The sequence below is a fragment of the Castor canadensis genome, chromosome 12, assembly GCF_047511655.1.
Source record: "Castor canadensis chromosome 12, mCasCan1.hap1v2, whole genome shotgun sequence".
Taxonomy (NCBI): domain Eukaryota; kingdom Metazoa; phylum Chordata; class Mammalia; order Rodentia; family Castoridae; genus Castor; species Castor canadensis.
Genome location: NC_133397.1, coordinates 803,678 through 822,243, shown reverse-complemented (window position 1 = coordinate 822,243; position 18,566 = coordinate 803,678). Strand labels below are relative to the sequence as shown.

At 46.6% G+C, this 18,566-nt stretch overlaps 1 protein-coding gene across 7 annotated transcripts in view; it reads right to left on the bottom strand.

The window, feature by feature from the left end:
* Positions 1–18,566, bottom strand: part of Sntg2 (syntrophin gamma 2) — a 226,846-nt gene that overhangs the window by 94,877 nt on the left and 113,403 nt on the right. For all 7 annotated transcript variants that reach the window (XM_074049063.1, XM_074049064.1, XM_074049066.1 and 4 more), the window contains exons 7-8: positions 15,401–15,488; positions 14,608–14,699 (exon numbers count right to left, since the gene is read on the bottom strand). In XM_074049063.1, the coding sequence (XP_073905164.1) occupies positions 14,608–14,699; positions 15,401–15,488 (180 nt within the window). The remainder of the gene's footprint in view (positions 1–14,607; positions 14,700–15,400; positions 15,489–18,566) is intronic.

Here is an 18,566-nt window from a genome sequence, read left to right as displayed (position 1 = left end):
AGGAGTTCTGTGTTCCCTGGACCACACTGTTGAGAGACTGTTGCCTCTGGATCTTTCTGCAGGTAGGAGTGCCCTGGGCAGACACCAGGGTCTTTCCTGAGGCTTGGAGGAGTCCTGTGAATTACACCAGCCACATCTGATTGTCTGTAAGAATTAAGCTAAGAAATGTTCACTATGTGTTAGAACATCGAGACTTCATTGGTATCAACTGATTCTAAGACTGTGATGAAATTTATGGCAGCCCCTCCCCACCTGAAGCATCCTTGGCATCCAGCCTTACCTATCCCAAACAACACCCCTGAGCCTCCTGGGAGGCTAATGGCCCTTGGGGAGTTGTGTGGAGGAGAGAAGAGGGGCCACCCCACAGTGTCCCCAGAGGGTGCTAGAACTCACACAATTGCACACCACTAGAACAACCCACATAAGTGAAGGGGTTTATTTCTCATATTTCCTGTCCTCCAAGCCCCCTTCTTCTCCTCCTCTCCCCATCTTTGCATCCATGCTCCAGAGTTTATAAGGAATGCCTCTCACCAGTGTGGGACAACTCACTGACCTTGAGCCACTGTGGGGCTCCATGAGAAGGAAGCACTGTCACCTTACACTGATGGGAAGCAGGACCAGAGTCCTGGAGCCAGAGGGGGCGGGGTCACCCTCATCATGTTCTTTATTTGAATTATTAATTTTATGGCCAACAGCTCAGTAGCAAAAGAGACCACAATGGAACCTTTGAGGCCTAAGCTAAATTTGACTGATACTCATTCCCTGCTATCGTAGGACCTGACATCCAGTAAATATTTACCTTTGGGCACCCTTAAGAATGGCACTGGCTCACCTCCAGATTTATCACTTGCTCTGCATGCACACTAGCTTTGCTAAGGGCCCACCTGTCTACACAGACGGTGGGACTGGGTACTCCTCACTGACTTTTTACAGAGTTGCTGGAAAGGAATAAAAATGAGGACACAAGATGCCCCATTGACAGGAATGGCGTACCGTGTTCATGCCTGTGTCTCCCTCGGGCACAACGGATGAACACAGCAGTGTTAGGAGCATAACCTCACAGCTGCATTCTCTGATAATCATGGAAACACATTCTAGGAAAACTGACAAATACGTAAAAGTAAAAACAGACAGAATTGGCCCAAACTTACCCCTCCATGTTGTGTGCCTTATGGCCCTTTTCTACTCACTTTTGAAAACTTAGGCTCATACTGCCTGCAACAATTTTGCAGATATGGTAAATAAAGTTGAGGACAGCAGTTGGAGGCAGGCCTGACCTCACAGTGCCTGGCAGTTCTGCAAGAAAGATAACCAGTTCTGCAGGACAAGGTGAGCATGGCAGTGGTGTCTTGAGCTACTGCTCATGTGGGAGAATTTCTGCATTGCTTACCAATTATTAGCAACTGTTGATGAGAACACCACGATTCATTTGCTTTAAGTATTATCGAACACAATTGCAGCAGCATCTCAAAAGCAGGTAAAAGGTCCTGCTGGAAACTTACTGCTCACTGAGTACCAGACAGACACAGGCACGAAGAAAGCAGGAGGCAGGCTCAGGACCCTGTGGTCAGAGGCGGCTGCCTGAAAGCAGCATTGTGGAATGGATGAGCTCAGGAGCCTCTGGGCACCTGGGTGGAGGCGGGCCACTGCAACCTTGCTCTAACCTATGTTCATGTCTTGTGTGGAACATCTCCTTGACCTATCTTCTTCCCAAGAAATGCATTTGAAAAAAGGGGGATTGAAACCAACTTTTTTAGGTTATTCTACTTTGAATGAGTACAGTTTTTACTTTTAACTAAACTAGATTGAGGATAAATGACATACAATAACATGTACACATGAATTTTGACACATGTTCCCTGTGCAACCCAAACTCAAATTACAAAGCAGAATCTCTCCACCCCATCAGATGACCCTTCCCCAAACTTGCCCTGTGCTGTGTGCAGGGATTTCTCCAGCCCAGGTCAGGCATTGACCTGGTTCCCATCGTGATGGATTGGTTTGACTTAGAGCTTGATATTAACAAAATCATACAATATAAACTTCTGTGAAACGCTCGCTCCTCTCAGCATAATGTCTGTGAGATGTATCCTATTTAATCCATGTGTTAGAAGATTGTTAATGTTCATCTATTTTTTGTGTACATCAGTGTACATTTCCCATTCTCCTCCTGGAGGAACTCTTTATAATCTGAATTAGAAAGAGAGTTGCTTTGTTGTCACTTAAATTTGGGCTTTGAATGTATACCATGCTTCCACTCCTAGGACAAATCTCACTTGTTTGTGATGTGTAATCCTTCTATTTATTTGCTTGTCTGTGGTTGGAGATTCTGAGTTCCATTCACAAGGCTCCTGTTCCTTGGTGCTCTTCACCTGCACAGCCACTGGGAAGCCCCAGGATCAGTCACCTGGCCTCAAGTCATCCACACATCCCACCCTCCTCTACTTCCGGACAGAGCAGGTGGAGTTTGCACATCATGTATTTCTGTGATAGAATCCACCAATTACAGAACACCCAAGTCCATCACACCCAGCCTGTGGCCTGTGTGCCCCTGAGAAGGTTGTCATGTGGATTGTGAGCAGCACCCTGCAGCTGTCGGTCAGGCTTCAGAGGACGCTACAGGTCCTCTAACCCCACTGAGCGCTCCTCTACTCATTCCATCGACATCTGAGCAAAGGGTTTAAAATCTCCACCTTCGCTGTGGGACTGCCTGTGCCTTTGTCTGTCAGTTCGTGGTTCAAGTATTGGAAGCTCTGTTATTGTTAGGAGTGCTATGTCTTCTGAGGTAGTGACTTTAATCACAATGAAGTGGTTCCCTTTGCTACATACACACTCCTTGTCTCTCAGGCTTTTTATCAGATGTAATACCTTCCTTCTTGTGGTTACTGTTTATAAAAGACAAGGTATCCATCATTTATTCCTACCTATGCAAAACTTTATACTTACAGTACATCCTCTGTAGAGTGCAAAGCGTTGGGTCTTGCTGCTTTTTAAATCCAGTCTAACAACATGTACTTTTTTAATTGAAATGTTTAGTACATTTACATTTACTGTGATTTTTATATGATTGGGTTTATTTACATATTTGTATTGATCTACTATTTGTTTTCCTTGGGTCTTCTTTTCCTGCTGTGTTCAAGATGTTCCTCTTTTTAAGCAGCTAATCAATTTTTAATTATTCACAGCCATCTCCTCATTGTGTAGATAATATGACATCCATGCACAATCGATATTTATTTGGAATCAAGATTGTACCATTTCAAGTTTCACATTTGACATATTGCTCTTTTATACCTCACTTCACAAATGTAAGAACCTTAAAGAGAACAGTTCACCCAACCTTATTTTATGTGCTATTCTTGCTGCACCTTTTACTTCTGCATACATTAACCACTCTACTGTGTCATCATTTTGTCTTTTAAATTATAATTTTCCTTCAAAACGTTCAGCGAAAGAAATGTAGATGTCTGACACACAGCCCACACTTGTGGCATTTCCTGTGATGCAGGTACCATCTCCGTCACGTCCCTACAGTTCTGAAGGGTGTTTTCAAAGGGTGTAAAACTGTGACTAGACATTCACTCTCACCACCATCCTCACATAAAGCAACACGGCACACATGATTTGACTGCTTTCCGAACTGCTGCTTCCTCTTTCGTTTTGAGCTAGTGCTGATGTGCCTGTGTGTAATCATCTGTGTGTCCCTCTTGCTTCCCTGTCATTCTTATTCTCCTCTGCATTCCAGATCTGCTTCTGGGACTCCAGGAACACACAACCCAGTCCACTGGCTGTGTGCCACAGCCCGTCATGCTGTTTGTCTTCTCTTTGCAGATTGAGAGACTCCTCTTGGTGTCTATGTTTTCCCACCAGTTCTTCTGCCGTCTTTAATCTTTCATGAAGCTGATCTAGTGATTTGGTTACTGTATCCATTTCAGTGACATGAATGCCATTGCTTCTTTTATTTATGTCTTAATTTCCCACCGAGAGTCCCTGTCTGTTGAGTCATAAAGGTCGTATTTTCTTCTCACTCCTTGATATATTTGCAGTCGTTACATTAAAGTCTGGTATTCCATATATTGGCATGGGTCTACTTCTATTATTTTTCTTGTTATTTTGTGTATCTAGTCATTGGACATTGTGGGTGACAGAAGGGACAGACAGACCATGGATGACATTACCTTTCTCCATAGAGCTAGTTTTCGTTCAGGAGTCCGTTCATTTTCTATAATCACCTCTGTTGCAGTGGCCCCGAGGAGAACCTGGAGTATTTATGAAGCTCCTGAAACTGGAGGATCTCTCCTTTGAACTGCCTCCTCTGCAGACATTTCTCGGCTTGGCTTTGACTTATCTTCACTGAAGTGAAGATGTTGCCTTTCTGGATCATCAGCTGGGAGTCTGGAGAGAAAGTGTCTTCTCCGCTGCAAGCATGGGGCAAGCTCACTGCCATCTAGCCCGACTGCTGCCATCTGCATTTGTCCTAGCTCCTGGTCCCCTTTCCAGCAGGCCTTGAGTATCTTGAGAAGCCCTTGCGTGTATTCTAGCATTCAGCCGGAGACCGCCAGCTCCGCAGGCCACTTCTGCTGCCTTGATCCACAGATGCCAGTTGACTCAGAGCCTGCCCCCCCGCCTTTCCTTCCCCGCAGCAGGTCCACATGCTAGCCTGGCACTGGTGGCTCATGGCTGTAATCCTAGCTCCTCGGAAAGCAGAGATCAGGAGGATCATGGTTTGAGGCCAGCCTGGGCAAATAGTTTGTAAGACCCTATCTTAAAAATACCTAACATAAAAAAAGGGCTGGCAGAGTGGCTCAAGAGGTAGAGTGACTGCCTAGCAAGTGTGAGGCCCTGAGTTCACAAAAAAAAAAAAAAAAGAAAAAAACCACATGTACACCTGAGCCTCCCTGCCCCTATGCAGACAGCTGGTCAGGGCTCACCTTGTGATGGTCCCTCCTGTCAGCTCACAGTCTTCAACTGCAGCTGACCCTTCTCTGAGGACAAGGGCCTTTTCTACAGTGTAATGGAGGCTTTACACTTTTGCTTGATTTTCTTGATGCCAGTTATCATTTAGGAGCTGATTTCTCATCTCAGAAGCTGTGCTGGACAGGGGCTCTGTGGTTAGCTGCCTCATGGGAACACACTGACTTGAAACTTTGCTGTGTATAGGAACCATATGGGCAGCTGTATAAGATCAATCATCAATTCTCTTCCTTTGAGATTCTCATATTATTTAAAGAAACAAAATGTGACCTTGGACTTGACATTAAGTCTCCCAGGTGACCTTGGCAGTAAGGGTTGGACCAACACCATGGAGAGGTGCTTTCATGCGGTTATGTGGCCCCAAGTAGGATCTTCTATTAATCTTAGAGCCTTGATCTGTTTTGGGGAAGAAGTACGCCTCCAACTTCCTATTCTGTGGGCTGTTTAATGTGGATGCAATCTTATAAACAAACATATTAATTCCAATTTTCAATAATTAGACTAAAATGCAGGGCTTCAGTGTTTAAAATGTTGGCTTCATCTCAGCCAGGAGCATCACAGAGCTGTGACTCCCTACCTGAGCACAGGTGCTGACAGTGCATACTTGGTGGCTCACAGGTTAAGCTCCAAAGCCACTCAGGTTTTCTCAATGTTTATTTCCATGGAATTAAGTAGAAAGGCCCCAGGACAGACAGTGTCTGGTAACTCTGTCCCAGCTATGAGTAGTGGATATTCTGACCTAACATGCAAAATGATGCAGTGACTACGTTCTGGAGACCACTGTGAAGGTGACATGCAAAGTTTGAGTTGTGCAGAATCTGAAACCTGAACTTTTAAGATAGCTCTTTGGAATAAACTTCTTCACAGGATGCCGAAGTATCTCATCATTTGTAGATATTATGGTAATGTGACTTCCCGTTTCTTTTTTTAGCTTTCTAATCACTGAATCAAGAAATGGGTCACACTGTAACTGCAGAACACTTGCCACTTCGTGTTCAATTGAAAACAACTGTGACTGCTCAGTAAAGGACACGTGTGTAATTTCAGGCATCAAAATCCTACTAGCGCTGGATTAATGCAACTTCACAAACGTAATGAAAAAAACCCAAACAGAATTTAACCATAGCGAGCAGCAGTGCAACAACACCAAGACAGACTTAGGTCAAAGGACAACTGAAGGCAGGGGCCACAGTGACCCCTCAGGGATCTGGTCCTCAGTGGGCCCCAGGGCCTGGACAGTCTTAAGAAAGATGGATTTCTGTGAAAAGTCCCTACCAGTGCTGTGCTTTAAATCTGTGAGATATGCATGGTTTTTCCTCACTGTGCAAAACCACAGGTGAAACTCCTGGGGTCTGGCTGGAAAACCCCGGAGCAGGTGGGACATACAGAAAGGTGACACCAACTGCCTCAGCTGGCACCTCTTGTCCTGCTGGTACTTTGCTGTGCACAGTTCAGCCACAACTTCACTCACTTCAAATTTTCACTATAGTGTCATACAAAGAAAATGAAGAGTGAAAGCAATACATGTCTACTTCACAAAGCTCACTGACATGCTACAGAAACGGCTGCTGAAATGGCTGCCAAGACACCAAACCTGTGTACACCTGTCCTATGCAGACCTGTGCTTGTGGACAATGGATCCTGTGGTTACCTTGTTCAGTATACACCTCACCCCATGGACACCTACCCTTGTGTACACCTGTTCCTATGGAAAATGGTCCTGTGGATACCTGGCTACATGGACACCTGATCTATGGACACCTGGACCTGTGCACATCTGATCCTATAGATATATGGCCCTGTGGACATATGACCCCATGGCCTCCTGGCCCTGTAAAAACCTAGTCCTGTCTATGCCCTCCTGACCCTGTGGACAGAAAGAAAGACTGGAAGAAGGGGGTCCAGGGCTCAATTGCACTCAGCCTCCCAACACTTGCAGCTTTTAGGCAAACCTCTCTCAGAAAGAGAGAGGACCAACTGCAGGTACAAGGCCTTAAAGGATAGTAGTCCATGTCCTGCTTACGTGTCTTTGTTATGTAGTGGAGGCTAGGAGATGCTTGACCCGGGTCTCCCTGGAAACAGGTTGTGGACAGAGCGTTCTCCACCATCTACCATGAGTGTCTGCTGTGCTCTGCCATCACGCAGAGGACCAAGGAGGTTAAGACACGCTGAGGACTTTCTCCCCACAGCTCAGCAGTGTGTCAATCAGTTAAGTGATGCTGTCACAAAACACCTTGAGAATCAACTTAGAGGAGGGAAGATTTATTTTGACAGTTTCAGAGATTTCAGTCCATATTTGGCTGGCTCCACCACTGTGCCCTGAGACAAGGCTGACACCAGTGGTTGAAGATCATGGGAGAAGAAAGACACTTGCCTCACGGTAGCCAGGAAACAGAGAGAGAGGGGAAGGTGGAAGGAGCCAGGAGCAAGATAAACTCTTCCAGGGCACATCCCCAGTGACCTTCCTCCTCCAACCAAGCCTACCTTCTAAAATCTTCCAATATTGCCATTAGACTATGAATCCATCAGTGGATCAATCCACTGATTAGGTCAGAGCCCTCAAGAGCTGGTCATCTCCCAAGGACTGAATGCATCGGGTGGAGACCGAGCTTTCAACTGCTGAGTTTTGAGGGGCAGTTCATACCCGAACCATAACAGGAGGCATCTGAAGCCCACTCCAGATGCAATGAACGCGACCACTGTCTTTTTCCTTTCTCTCCTTTAACCCAGGGACAGGGTTCTGCAGCCCCAAGGCTGGTTCACAGCAGCTTTGGTAATGGTGTTGAGTGCTCACACAATCCATTTCATGACAGAGAATCTACTTCCAAAGTCCAAAAAGTAAAGATACAAGTGAGCAAGCACACCCAAGCAGAGGCCCTAAGGTATGGCGTGATGGAGCCAGGCCTGCCCTTTCTCATTCTTTTCTTGGGATGCTGGGGTCCCTGCCAGTCCTGAGGTCCCAGGACAGGGCAGCAGCTGTTCCTGCTTCAGTCAGACCTGAAAACTTTGGATATTAAAGCTCTTGGAGCAGAACCACTTAAAATAAGAATTATGAATAGGTATTTTTTAAGGATTCAGAGATTTGGGTGTGGAAGATGGACCAGACAGACAGACAGAAAGGGTAGCACAAAGTTCTCCAGCACTGTTCTTGAGAGAGGAGATTTATAATTATATAATTGATTTCACTGTCACTGTATAATTTAAGGTAAGAATATGATGTTTCAGATGAAGGGGTTATTTTGACTGCGGTGTTACAAGTCCCTTTTAAACACGACTCAAACGTGATCCTACCTGCTTTTCACTTTGAAGAACCACCCTCACCTTGACATTGTGTGGTTTTCACCTCACTGCAGGGAAAGAATGCGTCATCATGCTCTGTCTTACACTGTAATTTTCTCTCGGATTCCTTTAGCGACATTGAAATGGTAATTTTTACAAAAGTAATTACTCGCCTCATTATTGTCTCCTTGTAGGTGACAATTACAACTCTGCCAGTTGTCACCCACCTCTTTTTCCTGGCCAATGTCCCCACATGAGCACTGGTGTGGCACAAACACACCAGTGAACACTGCCCTCCTCTGGGTCTCTTGGCCCTCAGGAAAATGTCCCATTGCAAAAGAGTGAAAGCACGGGCTAAGTGGCAGGTGGACACAGCAGGTCCCTCAGCACAGCACAGCCTTCATAAGCATACAGAAGGCCTAGATGGCCTCACACTGCCAAGAGCAGAGTGACCACTCCTCAGCCACTGCCAAGGAAATACAGAGCTGACTGTGCAGGGAACACAAGACCACAGCCATGAGCCAGCGTCACTGGCTCCTCACTGTGACTTGTCTGGACTGCATGTGTGGGCAGCAGTGGGTTCTAGAGCCTGGTGTCTGTCACCAGCACATTTCTGAGCTCAGGCAGTCTGCACATCTTGGCCTTGCTGACAACTGGGACCTGACCAACTCCCACCCCGAATTCAGCAGCTGCTAGGCAGCACACCTGAGCCCTGTAAAGATCAGTTCTCTGTGGATCAGCACTCGTGGATTTCCTAGAACAAATTCAGCTGTGGGCTCTTGCTCCACGGATGGAGTGTGAGCCCATCCTTTTAACACAAAACATCCATGTAGCTATTCATTTAACATCAAAATATCTCAAGAAATTAGCGAAATTATTTCACCTGCTCACATGGTGAGGCGCTAGGTTAAACAGCTTCTGTGAATTGACCTGGGGTATCACAGGCTTGACTTTAGTTCAGAACCTTTGCAATTTTCTGAGCAGCCAAGTAGGCTGACCTGTGGGTCAGTATGATCACAGGAATTTAAGCAATATGACAGCTCTGAACACCATGGGTCTCAGACCTCAAATGTGCTTGAGTGATTGCATGACTGGAGGATGGTTTTAGTTATCTGCCAGTGTTTGCTCTTAGGAAAATTGCATCAAGCATCCTTGAAATGAAGAAAGTTGAGTTTGTATTTTACCAGTATCCTCTCTCCTCTGGTTTGAACTGAGATCCTCACCAGAGCTGAAGCCAGGTTCCATAGAGGTGGTCACCTTATTGTCTTGGAATGCCCTGAAGCCAATATTCCACAAAGCCACCTGCAGGACACTCACCATCTTCTCTCTCCCTCACTCTTAATGAAACACCAAGGTCATTTTAAAAGAGCTAATGAATGCTGGCTTCTTTATACATACATGTCTTGCTGAAGTAATTTCATGCTTTTGATATAAAAATGAATGTATAAGAGACAGAAGAAACACAAGTATTGAAAAAGTTACAGTTGATGTAAGAATACTAATTTATCTTCCATATTTTCAATGCAGTCATTCTAATTTTAGCTGTGGCTCCTATAACACTATGTGTGTAATTGGGATACTGTGTTATTATTAAAATGCAATTTTAGTAGAAATCTAGACAGAGTAAGTTTTATTAAACTTTAGATCTGGAAAAGCACTGTAATTGTGGTGGAATACTACACATCAGGTGACAGACTGAAGAACAAACTTCAAGTTCATTACTTTCTTCACTCGCCCAGGGCCCTTTCTTTCTGCCCCTCTCCCCTTCTCTACCCCGACAGCCCCACTCTGTGGCGAGCCCTTTCCATCTTCACCTGGTGATGCTGACTCCCCCGCTCACCACCCAGGCATTGTCCTCTAACACCAGCCCCTTGGGACAGCCCCCCAAAAAACTGGACTTGGTGTTGTGCCCCGTCCCCTACATACAGTGTCCAGCGCAGTCTCAGCATGCAGCAGGCTGACCAATAACGTGTGACCATGTCCCTCCACACTAACGCCCTTCATCTCACCTGCCTCACTAGAGCCCCCAGACAGACAAGAACTGAGAGCACAGGTGGCAAAGGGGCCACTTATGTGTACACCAACTCATCCTGACACACGCCCTTCAGCCTACAGGACACAGGTGAGAGTATCAGATACGTCAGTGCCTGGGACTCAAAGACACTGAAGGGAGCCCACACAACTCATCCTTCCAATAGCTTCCAGACTTCAGCACTTTGGGTCTTCCCAACAAGGAGGGTCAAACTCACCTGGTGTCAATCATCACACAGAACCCAATCCCAGTTTGGGAGGAGGAGCCTCTCATGATTGACCACTGGAGGATGCTTTGAGTTTTCTGAAATTAAATTGGCAAATTTACCAATGAACTTGTCATAAATCATAAACGCAAGAAGCCTTAGGTTGAGAAATGAGTAGAAACGGATACATAATTGTGAGGCTTGGAACCTCAACACCCACAAGGTCACCGATCACAGTTCTGGGGTTAGGTGTGGGCATCGACTTACAGCACCCAATGACCAGAACATCCACCGGCACACAGTCAACCTTGAGTCAGGCTGTAACACACGAGGGGTACACTAGACACATGTTCTTAAGGCCTAATGCACAGTCTCTCTTTTCCATGGACACTGTAGCTACCATCTGCGTGGGGTTGTAACAGCTTGTTTCACTCGTAGAACACTTGTTTCACGGAGATGATGGGAGCATAGTATTGTCTTTAGGTGAGAAGGGCTCGTACATATTTAACAAAGGAAATGTGAGTGTTAACTGTGTGTGCAGGGTTCAAATTCTGACTCAAGCACGTGCTAGCCGTGTCTCCTTGGTCTGTACCAGCATGTGCGAGCCACGTCTCCGAGGCAAGTTTTAACATTTCCTAACTGTTCCCTGGCATGTACTAACATGTTTTCTTAGTAAACAAATTTACTTCTTGTGCCTCGGGTTCCTCTCCATTAAAAAGATGAGCATAATAATAAAAAATGCACAACCTTTAGGAGGATCCCTGCTGTACAAGAACTGCTGTGAAGACTCTAGCTACTGTCGTTATTCACACCACAGATATGTGCAGTACAGCACCAGAACAGCCAGGCTCTGGAAGGTGCTTTATGCTTACTTTTGTGTTCCTTCATAACTGATAACTGATAACTCATTTTGCTCCTCTGGTATTTACAGTTTTAAAATTAACATCATGTAAGAGTTTTCCAGTCATTAAGACTTGTTGGAAAAGTCCATTCAGAACATTGAAACACCTCCTGCCATGAATGGATCCTCAGACACAGATCATTTCCTATTCTGGAAGGGCGGGCTGAAGCCACCTTTCCTCCAGCACAGTGTGTGGGGAACACTTCTAGTAAGCTCCTGGGTGTAGAATTCTCCACCAAGGGCAGGAGGATCCATCCCGGCACCGGCTGCCAGATCCCCCTCCAGAAACACACTGTCCTGCTCTCAGAGAAGTCTGTCCAAGTCACCCGGAGACAAAAAGCCACAGGACAGAACCTGGTGCAGACACCACGTTCCCGACTCCCTCTGCCTCTCTGACTCAATGGTCAGCTGGCGCACAGCCATGCCCACTCCACACGTCACTGAAGTTCCCCAAGAGCTACTGGCAGTGTTTTACTTTTTACACAGCTCCTTTTTGCATGTAACGATTTCATTTCTGTCTAAGTCCTCCAGTATGAAGGGAAGGTAGCTATTTGCTTTCTTCTGCCAAATAACCTCTTTAAATTTTAAGATGATTCTGTTATTTATTTCAGCATTTTCCTGGCATCTTTTCCCCTTGCATATGCTACCTTAACAATGTATAAACCAATATCCTGAATTATACAGTGAACTTTGCCTTGAAGTGTACTTTCTGATATTGTGGGTGAGCATTTTAAATATTCTTTATACAACCCGTTACTTTCACTCTTCTTTGTTAAAATTTTTCTGGCATCTTTCTTTCAAACAGTAAAAGCCAAATTCCTTAGTTTTGTTAGTGCTATATCTAACAGAGCTATGCCTCTTAGCAAGAAAATTTGGTCTACTTGCTTTTATTTTATTACTACTGTATTTGGATTTATGTCTACCTTTGGACTTTGGCTCTTTCATTGTCTTATTTTCAGGCACATTCTTCATGCATCTTTAACTACAACTTTTTTTGTTTATCAATTTGCTCTTTTTCATTTTACTAGCTAAGTGGGTGCCTTTGACATTTTATTATGCAGCCTAACTTAATTTCTGAAGTATGTTAACAATGAGAGCTTTTTATTCGCCCATCTGCTATTGTTTAGATCTGGAATGTCCCCAGATGGTCCATGTCTTAGAGGCTGGTCCTCAGCTTGGCACTATGGGACGTGGTGCAACCGTTGGAGTAAGGCTAAGCTGGCGGAGTGGCTCAAGTGGTACAGTGTACCCTTGGCAAGTGTGAAGCCCTGGATTCAAACCCCAGTATCACCAAAAGACAAACAAACAAAAAGAACACAAAAAAAAGGAGTGGGCGTAATTGGAAGCTTTTCCTGCCATGTGTTGTGACCTTGAAGGGGATATTGGGATCCTGGCTCTCCTCTCTCTCTTTGCTACCTGGTTGCCATGGCCCCAAAGCAATGGGTCTCCCCAACCATGTACTGAAACCTCCAAAACTGTGATCGCAAACAAAACCCAAAATAAAAACAGCAATCCCACCTTGCTTAAAGTCTACTGACTTGAACCTTAACCTTGCGCTGAGGATATGGATCAGGGGTAGAGGGCCTGCTTAGCATGTGAAAGGCCCTGGGCTCAATCCCCAGCACCAAAAAGTAAATAAATAAACAACCTCATTTAGAAATAGTTCAGAGACACGCAGAGTAACATTTGACAATACCTGTGGACTTCAGGCACTAGCTGAGTTGACACACAAAATTAGCTAATACAGTTATTCCACTCTGGGCACTCTAGAATTATCAACTGTTTCCTCTCCCAACATTGCCTCACCCTCAGCTGGACCCCAGCACTGTAGGAATATGAACTATACAGTAAGATTTCCCCTAATTATGAAAGCAAACACTGGTGTGGCCTAGAACCAGAAATTCTGCCTCTGCGTGTTCAGTCAAGAGTCTCTTCCTTTACACTTCTTTTCCAGGCAACCCTGGGTCCACTGGAAAACTGGAGAAGGAAACATAGGTAAAGTAAAAGCCAGGGCAGCTGACAGTGACGATGGGTAAACAACTTGTAGTGCACTCAAACAATGGGTTATCTCAGCACAAAACGCCTCAGAAGACTATGAGAACGCTCTGTAGGGTTCACAGGAAAATGATGTATTTTGAGACATGTAAACATACAAATAAAACTTTTTTTTTCAAGAGATAATGTCTCACTATGCTGCCCAGGCTGGCTTGAAACTCCTGGGCTCAAGAGAGTCTCCTGCCTCAGTCTCTTGAGTAGGTACGACTATGGGTGGCCACTGTGCATGGCTGAAAACCATTTTTTAATCAAGGAAATGATAAACATGAAATTCAGGATGCTGCTTGTCACTGAGTCTCCCTGAGACTGGGAGATGGGAAGACACAGACCAAAACGTGTGTCCAGACTCTAATTGCTGATGGATTTTCCCTAAGTTGCTTCGTAACCCACAAAATGCTAAATACAATTTTAATTATCAAGAATGGTTAGACCGAAAAGGTAACTTAAAGTTACATTGAACAAGCATGGCTCTTTTCCCCCTGAGTTCTACTGAACTCAGTGTGACTGGATATGAATTATGATAATGCACTCTTTCAAACTATAGATGCTGAAATCCTCCTTTGCACTAAGGCCTCTGTGCATAAAGAGTGCATCCACCTGAGGGACACAGGTGTCACAGCAAGAGGCTGAGCCAGGCTCCCTGCAGGATGGCCAGGCTGCAGCCCAGTGTCCACAGTGAGCTGCAGCCCAGTGTCCACAGTGAGCTGCAGCCCAGTGTCCACAGTGAGCTGCAGCTCCAGTCTTCTTTTGCTCAATTCTGCTATCCCCTGGAGACTAGAGAATAAACCAATACATAGCACTCCTGCTTCCTAGTGCTCTGTAATCTTAGGAGCAAGCTGAAAGTGACCTGCAGCACTTCCCACAGGCCAGGCTGTATGGAAACCAGAGGACACCGATTCTACCTCAAAATTAGAAACCATGTCTGCTCACTGGGCAATTATGAACTGTCAAAACTTTTAAGTATCTTTTCAGGCAGTGACAAGGATTGCACACAGGAATAAATGTCAACAGAGAGATTCTAAAGTCTGCTTCAAGCACTTTCTCCAGAATAGTCATGGCCTCTTCCTGGACACTGGACTTCCAGGGATCAGGATGTCTCCTGTAATGGCACAGGATATACCTGCTTACTGTGTTGTGAGGACACAGGACATGCGTGCTTACCGTGTGGCTGCAGTGTCCATTTAGGTGCAGACCGCTGTCAAAGAGAGGTGAGGAGGCCCTGCTGCTGGGGCTGCTGGACGGCCCTGGGGACCCTAAAAGGAAGCAAGGGGCTTTGTGTCAGACTATAGCTCACCAATCAGACATGTGACAGCGCTGGGACTTCAGAACTCCTAAGTGCAGGACAGGCACATACCTCAATGCCAGGTCTCTTTCAGGGAGGCTGATGATGGCTGTGACCTGGGTTACCAGCCAGGGCCCTTCCCTTCCCTGCCTGGGACCCAGCCTCTTGTCCATCCACACTCAACATCGGAGGATTCAGCACTTTCCACAACCCATGTCATCAGGAGCCCATCGCAGAGCCTGACTCCCTGTTCTACCACACTCCCATCCTCAGAGATGCCAGCTGCTGGCCTCGTGGGCATTCAGGGCTCTGACCCCTATGGGCACATGGTGTAAGAAAGTACTTGGGAGGTGAGGTGAGGAGGATTACAGCTCGATGACAGCACAGGCAAAAAAGTCAGAAAGGCTCCATCTCAACCAATAAGCCAGATGTGGTGGGGTGCACCTGTCCTATCAGCTACATGGGAAGTGTGGGTAGGAGACAGCAGTCCAAGACCAGCCTGAACAAAAATCATGAAACCTCATCTGAAAAATAACTAAAGCATAAAAGGACTGGTGGTGTATATGGCTCATTTGGTAAAGCACCTGCCTAGCAAGCATGAGGCTGAGTTCAAAACCCCAGTACCACCCAAAAATTCTCATGCCATCTCGGGTCTCCCCCCTTCCCACTTACCTAACGGGAGCTTCAGAAATGAGGGCGCTTCCCTGAGATAGTCCACTGTGATGGTGACTTCATCACCAGCATTTCTCAAAAGATGCACCTGTGAAAACAATAGGACCCTCACTTCACCATCACAGAAGGACAGACGTGGAAGTGAGGAACAACAGCTCTGCATGCCTCTCCCTCCTCCCAGAACTCAGTGTCCTCTGGGACACCGAGGCTTTCATGACTGATCTGTGGTAGTGGATGATGACCCTACACCTCCAAAGGTCACAGCTCCTGCGTTTCCGCTACCTAAGTGTAGGGGTTTCACAAACTTGCTTACCCTCAAGACAGGACTGTGACTTAACCCACTGCGACGAATAGCCAATTTCCATTGGCAAAACATGTGCCAACTGGACACTTAGTGACACAACCAACCATAAACATTAATCTCAAAGTCTATGTGGCATTCTAGTTCTCAGGAAATTTAAATGCGGGGCTTTCACATGACTCTCACAGGTTTGGTTTTAGGCATTTCACATACATTCCCACACACTTCACTACTTGTACAACCTAAAGCCAGCCTTTTGTGAACAATATATCTGCTGTTCGGGTAAGTTTGATTAAGGCACTAGAAGTGTACTTGCAGCTATGAAGATGCGTTTATCAGAATGGACTGTGACCTTGTGTGCATTACCCCACACTTCCATCTTCTGACGCTCACCCAGGCCGTCACCTTGAGCCCTCATCTCTGCCTGTGGCCTGGCATCAAGGCATTCAGTCCCCACTTAAGATCTATACTTCCTCTGTCCCTGCCTCCTTCTTCCTCCAGTCACCCCAAGACTATCATTTCTTGCTTGGAAATTGCAGTGCAGTGATCCCTAAAATTCTTGATGGAGTTTGGGGAGGGGTCAGAGCCGGATTAAAGGTATTTGAAGGTCCCCTGGCCTTCAGCAGGGACACCAATGCCTTTCTGTGTCCTTCACAGGCATTGCTACCTGGCATTGCTGCCCGTCCAGCTCTATTGTTCATTGTCTCCCCCTGGCCCCAGACCAACCCCTTGACTATCCTGACCTGTCCCTAGCCTGTCACTGGACTTGGCCTCATTGGCTCTTCCTTTGTCCTAGGCCTCACAGAGGAACTGCTGAAGCCCCAGTCTCCCAAACACTTAAATGTCTTCTTCACTGCTGTCACTAGTGACTGTATGTGGAAAGGCGAGGGGACACCACCTGTCAGGTCTGTGTTGCTCATGCTGTGTGACTGTGGTCCTGCAGTGTTACCTTATTCCCTTCTCCCTTCCCAAGGCTCCACCCCAAGAGTGAGGCTGAGTCAGGCTGAACCCTCTTCCTGCCTCTGCAGCCAGCCTCCACCTGTTGCTCAGATGGAAGTGCACACACTGGGCAGAGAGAAGGAAATACCACCTGGTTTTGTTTGCCCTTGTCAGGTGCTTGTCCCCAATGTCCAAACTGTCTAGTAGCACAGACACTAGGAAAAAGAGGCAGGCCTCGGAGCAGACAAGGACTGCACTGAAGGTGAGCAGTCCAAAGACTCAGCTGGGTCCTTCCTCCCTCCTTGCTCAAGATCCTAGGGAGAAAATGGACACTGCATTCACTTCCCTGCTGATCAGAAGAGGCAGCACCCATCTCCCCTTGGGCAAATGGAATCCAGGATGGATTCCAAATTTGCTTGATGTAAATGCATTCTCCCTTTGCAGTGAGTGGCACGTCCTTCAAACCTGTCCCCAGTGCACTTCATCTCTGGACCCCAAAAGGGTGAGGGGGAAAGCAGGGGACAGTCAGTCACCATGGCCGTCACCACTTCCAGCGGTGGCTGACTACTGGATACCTTGGGTCCTGAGAGCTGAATGCAGATTAATGCATGGGACAGGAACTGGTGAGACTCAAGGAACCCAAGGGGGCACTGCCCCTGAGCAGGTACCCTGCTCCTCAGACAGGACAGTTAGGCAGCCAGGCCGTGACTCTGTGCCATGGATCGGCACTTGGCTGAGATCTAAGAAAGTAAAGCATTTTGTTCTTGAGAAAATGTCTCTCTGTGTGTATGCACACATCCAATTAAGTTGTTAAATAAAATCAAAATTAAATCTGTTTAGCAACCTTCTGCAGAACAAGTGTGATGTGAAGTGCTAAAATCCCCCATATTTTGCTGAGTCTGTGCGTATCTCAACACACAAGTTAATCTTCTCTCAGGGTAACAGAGCCATCCCTAGAGTGAGGTGCAGTGGCCTGAAAACTTCAAGTCCATTTCATGAAAGCTTAATTCCAATTTTCTTACTTCTGTCTCAAAATGCTTATCTTGCATTGATGTTTTGGCATCACACCTGCATAAGACAAAGACATTCACTCACCAGCTCTCTTTTCCATCTAGTTCACAGCATGTGTGTGGTGTCCGAAAAGCAGTCAGTATGGGTCCCTGATGTTGCCACATCCACGGGTGACTTCAAAGCCACTTGTCCCTGCTTATATCATTACCCAACCTTGAGAGGTGCTGCAAGAGAGACCCCAGGACTCATTAGACAGCAGCTCCTTCCCACTGGCCAGCTGACAGCAGCACACACCAGCCACTGGCTGCCAGTTCAGTCCATGGTCACTGTCCTTTCCCGAAGCCCCCACACCTTCAGCCACTCTCCAGGTCAGGGGACTGCTCTGCTGGTCAGTGCCGGATGCTGTTTCCAGTATCTGAAACTCCAGCTGTGTCATCAGACTCTGACACACAAGCCACATATATTTCTTTTCTTAAAGGAATCCACACCTGAATAAGCTTTCCACGCCTCTGAAATGCTCCTGGGGACATTCCCTCCCCTGGGGTCTGTGTTGGCTCTGGCCGCCTTCTCAGATGACCAGAGATGGATGACAAAAGTTTATCTGCTCGGGTTCCTGGAGCAGGCAGTCTGAGCTCAGTGTGCAGCAGGGCTGGCTTCTGTGAGGTCCTCTTCTGATCTGCAGATGTATTCACCAGGTGGAGGAGGACACACCAATGTCTTGTTATCAGGTTTCTAATCCCCCTAGGGCCCCCTCCCTCGTGATCGCTTGGAGCCCTAGTTGTCTCCCAGGGGCCTCACCTCTGATACTGGTTGTAGGGACTCAGGGCTTCAGTGTGTGAACTCGGGGGCACAGCGTTCAGCCCTGAACACAGAGCTGCAGACCAGCTGAGCAAGGACTGAGCGGAGGAGGGGAAG